The 10,752-nt window shown below is 33.2% G+C and overlaps 1 protein-coding gene across 1 annotated transcript in view; it reads right to left on the bottom strand.

Moving 5' to 3' along the window:
* Positions 1-1,161: 1,161 nt before the first annotated feature.
* Positions 1,162-10,752, bottom strand: part of LOC106878981 (transmembrane protein 26) — a 21,714-nt gene continuing 12,123 nt past the window's right edge. Inside the window, exon 7 of the mRNA XM_014928359.2 lies at positions 1,162-9,158. Within this exon, the coding sequence (XP_014783845.1) occupies positions 8,406-9,158 (753 nt within the window). The 3' untranslated portion in view covers positions 1,162-8,405. The remainder of the gene's footprint in view (positions 9,159-10,752) is intronic.

Genomic DNA, 10,752 nt, shown 5'->3' with positions numbered 1-10,752 from the left:
ACGCGAGGAAATGCAACTCTCAAAGCCAACCCCTTAAAAACAGACTAACTTATAGATCATGATTTCGTAGTTATTGTAGTATTATACAACCCCTACTCATCAGTATAATATGGTCAAGAGAAATAGAAGTAAACAGAAAATCAACACACCACTCGAACACCGTGTATCCAATATAGTATATAGAAGACTGTTCATCGCTGTTCCCCTATGTAAGTGGCGGGAATTTCGAATTGCATCTCGGTAAATATGCTTTTTTCTCAGAATAAATTCAGTAAATAAATCTCTCAGGAGAGAGATAAGATTTTTTTTATAAAAATAGATTTATTTTATTTTTAAGATTGAAGTAAGAGTTGCTTGGGTGGCTTTGTGGGCATTGATCTTGGTAAGATATAACTTAGCATGAGGGTTTCAATCCCTTCTTGAAATTATGATGGGGTTATATATTTTATCTTTATCCATCATTAGACAGTAGCCATACTGGAGCACCATGAATTTTTTTTTTTGAATAAATTGATACCTGCACTTTTTTGTAAGCCTGGTTCTTATTCCATGAGTCTCTTTTTCCAAAACCACTACATTATGAGGATGCAAACACACCAATGCCAGTTGTATCTTCCCAGAAAAATGTCCATATGCACTTTAACAACTGACACTTCTCATTTCTTTTTAGATTGAACCCCTTACAAATAATTAAGGGAGCCAGTCTAAGTTTTTAACAAAGGAAATCTGAAAATTTGAAGTGCAAAGTTGAATTTGTGCAAAGTGCAAAGAGAATTTGGGAGGGAATTTCAAACAGATTCACTTACAACACTTACAGAAGCAGACGGAACTGGAATGTCCACAAGAAATGCTTCAGAAGACTGTGCACATCAACAAGCCCCACAGTGCAAGAAAACAAATCAGAGCCATAATGCCAGAGTCGAAGAAAATCTGTGCAGCAAATGAGACAAGAATTTCAAAGGCAAACATCAATTGCATTTTGAAGTTCAGTCATTGGAAAGGTCATATTCCAAGAATAATCCAAACTCTTAAAGAAGATAATCCAGACCAAAGAGTGGAGTTAATTCAACTTTAAACAACAGCATTTCAAGTTCAGTTATTAAGATTTTTTTTTCCTTTAATGACAACTTGTGAGTGAATTAGACAAAAAATCATAGTTAATAAATTAAAGTTATATTTAATTATTGTTTTAATTAATATTTCTGCACCCCCACCTCTGGTTTAGGTGTCAAGAAGGGGTTCGTTTAATATAAAGAAATATTGCTGCACAGGTCAATTAATATACAAAAGTTTTTATTACACATAAGATCAACAAGTTAATCAGTGGACATAGATTAATTAGTGTACAAAGGTTAATTAGGATACGTTTATTAACAGGTCAGTTAGTGTACATTGCTTAATTAGAGTACAGTAGTCAATTTGTATTAGAGAGATAAATACTCACTTTCAATTCTAAACTCAGCTCTGCCAGATCTGATGACCATCCCTGACTAAGTTGACTCCATCTCACTCTGTGTAAAAAGTTGTTGAACACAACAACTTCTTTTGTCATGTGGCTCACTATTATAACAACTACTATTACTTCTACTACTACACAATACACACACACACACACATTATATACACATACCTATATAGATACACATAAATACATAATACATATAAAGAGTGTGTAAGAAAAAAATGTGTGTATGTATGTGTGCGAGAGAGAGAGAGAGAGAGAGAGAAAGACCATTGTCAGAGGACATCATGAATCATAAAAAGTCAGGAGGTATGAGAGTTGAATATATTTAACTACTCGACATTCTTAGTGTAGGACCATTTTGCAGCCTTCTTCATGTAGCAATAATTTCAGCTTGGAATAAAATTATATTTACATGTTTGCATTACTATGCATTCCATGCATTATACAATACGATTGCATATTCCCAAATCAATACAAATAAAGAAAGCTAGCACATCAGATAACAATAACATCCATGGTGGCACCAATGACTCAACTCTAGGTAAACAGACACAATTTTTTCTCTTTATACATAAAATGTATGGAAGCCCGAAATTAGCTTGGTTTGATTACTAAAAATAAAGATATATTGTTTCATATTAATTAAGGTGTTAGATAGAAGTTCAGAAAGTTGACCATCCATAATATTAACAAAAACAGGAAGAGTTAAAAAGAGAAAATAAATTAATTAAAGTAAATATTAAAATATAGCTTAAAAAGTATATGAAATTACATATAAAGAAAAAAGACACACACATACACACACATATATATATATTTATAAATTAAATTTTATTCTCAGTTTTATACAGGAGTGTATACACACTTTTTATAATGCTCCACTTTCACATATATCCATAGGCCTGAAACAATATGTTATAAAATTTCCACATTTGAAGCAGAATCGAAGAAAATATTTATATATTCATAAGCCCACAAACTTTGTCTCCATAAAACACAAAGGTTAAAATGTCCCCATATTTATCAAACTGCTTAAAGAAAAGTGAACCCCTAAAGAGAAACATAGAGACTAATAACCTTTACGCCTACCCTTATCTTCTTGTGAACAAGATAAAGAAACTTCTACTGTAACAACACCATGACATGCTTGACTGATTACCTCCACCTTCCAATGAAAAACAAGAAATATCCTAGATACCATCAACAAGTAAAGAAACATACTGATCAGCTAAAACATGCCATCTACTTAAATTCTTTCAGGAACCCCCAAAAAATTTCGTTCCAAGAAAGTTGTTACACCCAATTACCAAGTTTTCAAATACTGGACAAAACTTGGGACTTTGACTGTTACATTGTCAAAGCAAAGAATTAAATCCAATAAAACAAAGATAACTAAGACTGTTGGCACATCCTCTAACCAAAAGAACTTCCTGTACCTATCTACATACTATTTGTGAACAATTAAAAAACTATCCCATGACGTGAAGCTGACACTCTTAAATATACACCCATATGTACAAGGTTCTACATGCATAATTAAATTCCAAGCAATAACATAACCCCAAATTTAACCAATAAAAATTTCTCCATCACAACCTACCCTAACAGCCTAAGGAAATTTTTATCTCAACAGAGGCTACATAAAGCAAAGATTGATTTCAATGCATTGTGTATTAACATTGGTTTAGCCGGCCGAAACTGAAGCCACTGTCAGTATTATTCTTGTTAAAGAATAATAAATTTGTATTCTACAAAAGTATAGAGTTATCTTCCAGATTAATGTAAAATTGTTTTTATTATAACTGGTGATAAAAAAAACAACCCTCTTTTACTAGTTTCAGTCATTTGACTGTGGCCATGCTGGAGCACTGCCTTTAGTCGAGCAAATCGACCCCAGGACTTATTCTTTGTAAGCTTAGGACTTATTCTATCAGCCCCTTTTGTGTATATCCATATAGACATTTATATATACATATAGATATACAAATATATGCACATACATGTATGTATAGATACATACACATAAACATGCACACATATATATACACTCATAGAAAAAGTAAAGACAAAATATAAAGACACATATATATACACTCACAGAAAAAGTAAAGACAAAATATTTGCATCACCTGAAAAACATTTAATTTAAATAGAGAATAGTGTATACACATGCACTCACACATACAAACACATACATATATATGTACATATATAGAAACATAATTATCAAGTTAGGAAAGATGTGAGATCTAATGGATACAAATTAATTGATTAATTAATAAATTAATTTGTAACCATTAGATCTCTGTTTTCTAACTCAGCAATAATGTTTGATATTTAACGATATTTTATATAATATATTCATTAAAGAAATATCTCTTCAAAATATGATATATTAAACCAGTGTATATTGGATAAAATATCCCTATAAGAGGTTTATATATCCTCACTGTGACTATATATAACCATATATACATACACATAAAAATGTCTAGACCTACTGAGATATATACAGATCTTACGTATAAATGAACCAATACATGCAAAGAAGAATAAAATGTAAACACATACAACTATCTAAACATACAGACATACATTTATACACACCTCAATATATCAGACAGGTATGTGATCTCGTATAGAAGATTATGGATGTAAACATATAGCCAATCCTTAATGCTAAAAAGTGAACACTTCTATCAGATTGGATCCGCCAACAGGATTATAAAAGTAATTTTAATGAACTGTGTATAATAGTAATAAAAATAATAATAAATGCCCTGATGCAGTCCCAGGCAGTGGCTCTCATGGCTTCTGATCTTAACTGATTGGAAGTGTTATCGTGTACATTGCTTTGTCTTAGTATAACAGTTGGGCTACAGCAAATATTTTGCTCAATACCACAGATTTGCTTGTCAGTTGTTTGACCTGAACCAGTTGAACATGTCCCTTGGTGGCTGACAATATGTGCATTTCTGATCATGAGCAGAAGTAGTGGGGGAGCATCATAACTATGTGTTGAGAGGAATTCTTTGGGATGTGAATAATTCACCTCTGGGAACACACATACTTCATTCATCATCCTTAAACAAGCTTTATTCATGGACCTTTCAAGTGGGATGGGCTACTCAACCTGAAGAAAAGTCTAACTGGGCCCCACCTGCAAGGTCATGTGCTGTTTATCTTAATATGAGATTACCATGTTGTGCACATATAGTTGTGATGCATGTGCCTGGTGTACCCTTATCAGACGGTAGTCATGATGGGTATACTGGGCTTCGTATTTTTGTACCCCAGTGTCACTTTGACAGCATATGCTGCTCTCTCACACAATAATAATAATAATAATAATAATAGACAAAGTCAATGAAGATTGTAAAGAAGTTTAAGGTGTAGGATTATAGAATCAAGGTGGTCTTCAGTAACAACTTCAATGATATACAAAAGATAGTTTAGACATACAATATAATAGGCTGGAATGTTATAAAATAATGGGTAATAAGTAATTTACAAATAACGGAATGTCTGAATATGGTCTGATAAATAATCTATTATTAAGGTGAGACAAAATAATAGTTAACCATAGGTTTGGGAATTATACAATTGCTTTGATCTAGGCTATAATATTTATAGGTGCAATAATTAAGTATAAGGTTAAGTACAGTTAGCATATAGGACCGATTTGTATTGAAGGTGTTGGCATCTCATAATTAATTCATCATGTTGATTGATAATATTCGATTTAATTTTATTGATATGGAATGCCTCAGATACAAAGACCAAACCAATCACTACCACCATCCTTATAATGGTTGTGCATTACATACAACAGACCAAGCAAGTTTATTTCCAACACTCTTATCAATGAGCGAATGTACGAATTTAGCTAGAAAAGAACTACTAACCTTGTCTTTATGTCTGATTGTAGATTTGTGATTATTCCAATGAAGTTTCAATGATGAAGAGGATGCACCGATATAAACATTTGTCAAAAGCAGTGATAGAGCACCTATACACTATATTTTGCTTAAGGCACTGGTTATTAATAGGACACAATGATTTCTTATGAAAATTACATAGAGCAAGATTAGTCTGACTTTTGGTAGGTATGATGGTTTCAGTGACTATCATTAATAGTTCTTTTATTAGAATCAACTACATCAATATGTTGATTATTTGCAGCAGATGTTTTATTTCAGTTATTTAGATGGCTATGAATAGTACTATTAGATGGACAGTCAGTAGTTTGTATTATTATAAATTGCATAGATCAATTTACTATGGTTAAATTTTACTATATATTCAGCAATATTAGGCATGGTTGAGTAAGCCAGTTTAACCATGTGTCTATTGAAGATTTTATGATATAGGACTTAGGGAAGTGTTTTTCTGAAGCTTCAAAAGTTTTCAAACCAAATTTCAAGCAGCTTATACAATGGAGGGGAGGGGATGAATCACAAAATATTCCTACATAAACTATTGTTATTTTTATTTTTAAGCTTATTCCAATCTGATGTTGTGGAGCCTAAAGTAATTTAGCAACATCTACAGGGTTACTTTTATTAATGTCGTTGTTATTATTATTATAATTTTAAGGTGCTGAGTTGGCAGAATCATTAGCACTCTGGACAAAATGCTTAGCAGCATTTCCTTTGTCTTTAAGTTCTGAGTTCAAATTCAATCAAGGTTGACTTCATCTTTCATGCTTTCAGGATCAATAAATTAAGTACCAGTTGAACACTTGGGTCAATGTAAAGGACTTACTCACTCCCTCAAAATTGCTGGCCTTGTGCCAAAATTTGAAACCAATATCATTATTATCATCATTAATGACTTAATCACTGATTTATTTATAATTTCACAAACAGATCTTTTTTTCTTTCTTTCTACTTCATTTACACCATTTTTGTAAGCTAGTTTTATGGCTGTTCACAGTTATTATATTGGGCATATCACAGGCATAACTCATATTAGTTTTATTAATTTATTATATTCAGATGGCAAATAATTGTAATTATCACCAATATATTTCTTAGGATATTCATTGGTATTTAGTTTCTGAAGTTTAGCACACGTATGATTAGCAATTGTACTAACACCTCTATCCTTAGTCCTTCTGACAGTTAAAGTAGGATTTAGTAAGTTTCTATTGTCTATGGTTAACACTTTTTCATATTAATTCGATATTAATTAGAGCAGGACATCCGTTAGATAACCTCGCAAGATTAGTAGAGGCAGGAGAATTAAAGCCTTTTGGGAGATGTGCTATTTTTTTCTTTATAATCAGCCCCAGCTGGAGCCTCGTTATAGTGGCTAGTATTATGGTCAATTATATCCTGGTTATCAGAGCAATGATATACAGGAGGATACACTTTTAACTAAGGAACATATGACAGCTCTAGGATTGTTTGAGAAGGTAGATGCTGATTTGGTTTATGGAAAGGCTCAAAGACCCAGACTAACATCTAGAAAATTTACTACTTTAGAGTTGTCATTAAATGTGATACACAAACCTACATTCTTAAAGTGTCTAAGTTTTTTTCTTCTTTGTTCTAACACGGTCATACAGTGAGCAAAGCATCGTCCCTATAAAGACCACTTTCAAGATTATGAAATTCACCTTTAATCCAAAATATTAAGTATATCTCTTTCTTTATTGCCCACAGGGGACTAAACACAGAGGTGACAAATAAGGACAGACAAAGGGAGTAAGTCGATTACATCGACCCCTGTGCGTAACTGGTACTTATTTAATCGACCCCGAAAGGATGAAAGGCAAAGTCAACCTCGGCAGAATTTGAACTCAGAACATAATGGCAGACAAAATACCGCTAAGCATTTTGCCCAGCATGCTAACGATTCTGCCAGCTCACCGCCCTAGTATATTTAGTATATCTCCACAAGATCAGTGACTTGTGTAGAGTTGTTCATCCCAAGGTGAGATTGCAGTTATCTTGACTTTTTTGTCTCTAGTCAAAACTTATTAAATTTAATTAGAGTTCTCATTGTGAGAGAGCCACTTCAGGAATAGAGCAGATTTTGCACTGGTTTCTGAATACAGAATTGTTTTGCATTAATATGCATGCCATGCATATTAATGCAAACATGTAAATATCATTTTATTCCAAACTGTAATTATTACTACATGAAGAAGACTGCAAAATATCCTGAGGACATCAAGTGGCTAAATAGATACATTCACCTCTCAAACCACCTGACTTTTTACGGTCAAGTAATTTCATTGATTGAATCTTCTGCATTGGGTTACTGTGTGGTTTGATAGCTGAGTCTGTTACAGGAGCTTGCTGTGATAGCCACATAATTTTAGGACTCCATATCCCATACAACACACACACATACACACACATATATATGAAACTATCGTTTACTATGTTTTATTAATTATACTGATGTCTAAAATAAAATGATGACTAATGAGGTATTTGTTTTTTTTTAAGACATTCAAGAATTAATAAGGGATTTAATAAACTCTTCAGTTTCTTAAAACTCTGTGGAGCACCTAGAGACACTTTTCAATGCACTGTTTGAGAAGCCTTGTGCTAGATTTAAATGTGATGGTCACAGTTGGAGCATGATCAGAAGTTAGCCCATTTAGTTGACCTTGGGTCAAACAAAAACTGAAAAAAAACCCATCCTTGTAACAATGTCCCAAAAGAAATTCAGTGTAAAAAAAACCAGAAAGCAACAACAAAAGAAATAAAAGTTAAGAATTTTAGGAATACTTAGTGGTGCCATCTTGTGGTGAGGATGATTCTCATGGCAAATCTGTTGACTGTCCTGGACGAAGAGAGAAGATTAATAGAATGTCCTTTGAGTATTGTTTGTGTATGAGTGTTTGTTTTTGTTGTTTGTGTATGAGTGTTTCTTTTTTTTTTTTGCAAGAGAGAATGGTTATTGTATCTAGGATGAGGGGAGGTGTTCAAATGGGTGAATTGATTCTGTCTGTGGTCATGGACCGAGTCATTTTGTTTTGATTTGGAGGGAAAAGTGGTTTGTTGGTGAGATGTTGGTGAGAATGGCTTGAGTGCAAACTAGAGTGACTCATGTGTGCTTTACCCTTCCTCGAGGACAAATGAGGTAGACTCGATGGTTGTTGTTGCTGGTAGACAGGTAACAACTGGTGACTGGACGAGTTCAGAGCAGGCTGGCTCAATTGGTGAGTCCTGTAGAATTCCCGGCCCCTTATACGCCCGTTGGGTTTACTGGGAGACTGGTTCATCGGCAACATGTTCCTTTGAGTTGGGAAGTTTGTTTCTGTTTCATGAATGGCTCGAACTGTTTGGTACTTCCGGTTGGCATGAATCGGTAGAGATATCTTTGGTGAATTTGATTTCTTCATCTGTATCTGTACAACCACAAGTCTGTAGATTAAGAGAATAATGACGAGACTGTTTTTGGATGTGAAGAACATATTTGTGTAGCTGACCACTTTGTACTTGAAGATAAGCATCAAACGAAGGGCCAAGAATGGGCCGTCTTGCAGAAATATTGAGATCATAATACCATAGACATCAGCTTGGCAACAGTTTTTCAAGCGTGATGTACGTTCTTGGGATACCAGTCCTGACTGGTCATGACGGGCGCTGGATGCTGTGAGAACCAATGAGAACTGGATCAAACTCATTGACCAAATACTCAAGATGATTATACACAGTAACTTGTTATAACGAACCTGTACAAAATAAGAAATTTAATGAGTTTACATGTCATTAAAGCAGCTAATGAATTTAATAATTGTTAAAATCCTATTTTATAAATCAAATTTAACCATTTTGCATTCAGATTAATCTATCAAATATTAGGCTTATTTATTCACATTATTTTTAATTAGTATGTAAATTTTAATTACTAGTTATCAGGAATGTGTTATACCACTAAACTTAGTGGGTATTTAAACAATATGATGGTGGATGGGTTGGATGTGGTGCTGATGACAGAGAAATAACTCCTGAAATGTATATATACACCCATTACCTATTTTTCCTATCTTCAATTGCATTCTTCACATAGGTGTATTCGTATACGTAACATCATAACTTACAATACTGGCTCTGGATTCACTAGAAAATCTATAGTTAACCAGTTATTTTGAATTGATTTGACATTATGCTGTAGTTTTGAGATTTTGATGATGTGATTGTTTATTTTTTAAATGACATTGTGGTAGTGATGTGACAGGCTAGATCTGGCCAGTTTGAACATAAAACGTAGAATATTTGGACCCTAGCTGCTTTAAATGCTAAAGGGTTACATATATACATAATGGGAGAATTTACGGAAAAAACAACAGACGAAGACAGGTGGTGTAAACAACAAATAGATGTATTAGTTTAACGCTCGGGAATAGAGAAAGTCTGACGTTTCGAGCTATGCTCTTCAACTGAAAGGAACACAGAAAGAAATAAGGAGAGAAACAAGGAGAAAAAAAATATAAATGTAGTGGTCAACGATATATATATATATATATATATATATATAAATATATAACTCTAGCATTTAGATTACTCTGTCAAATGTAAGCTTTATTTATTTACATTATTTTGAATTAATCTGGGATTATCATGTAGTGTTGAGATTTTGGTGGGGTGATTTTTTTCTTTTTTTTTTTAAATAGTTGGTTTGAATATAAAACAGATAGTTAAATCAGATTGGACACTCTAGATAAATAATTAAGAAGAAGAAACAAAAGAAAGAATAGGAAAAGGAGAGAAAGAAAGAGTCTTTCCAGAGAGCCACCATCACCTCTGAACACTGCCCTGAATTGATCGTCTTTCCCTGTGAAGATCAACCAATGTCTTCAGTGAGGCAGAAAGTCAGTAGACATGGTTGACTTATTTTTGTTTCTTTGTGGAGATACACAAGAGAATTTCTTTGTCCTTCTTTTTACTATCACCAGACTTGTCATCACATATGATGGCAGCTGTAATGCATTTTCTTTTAATTCCAGGATGCACAGGGAAGAGTTTTATCATTATGTCTTCCCTTTACAATACCGTATATCTGCGTGTGTGTCATATATTATATATATATAATACAAAGAATATATATATGCATGTATACACACATATATGTACATACTTACATTTACATGTGTATATAGATGCATATCAGGGTACAGGATGTTAAAAAAATGAACTACAGACAATGGAACGAACCCATAGGAAAACAGATAGCCACTTGGAATTATTCCTTCATCAGCTGCCTCTATTCTAACTAGGCGTACACACACACACACACATGTATTATATATATATATATATATATAT

The sequence above is a fragment of the Octopus bimaculoides genome, chromosome 26 (assembly GCF_001194135.2).
Source record: "Octopus bimaculoides isolate UCB-OBI-ISO-001 chromosome 26, ASM119413v2, whole genome shotgun sequence".
Taxonomy (NCBI): domain Eukaryota; kingdom Metazoa; phylum Mollusca; class Cephalopoda; order Octopoda; family Octopodidae; genus Octopus; species Octopus bimaculoides.
This window is presented reverse-complemented; position numbering and strand designations above follow the sequence as displayed.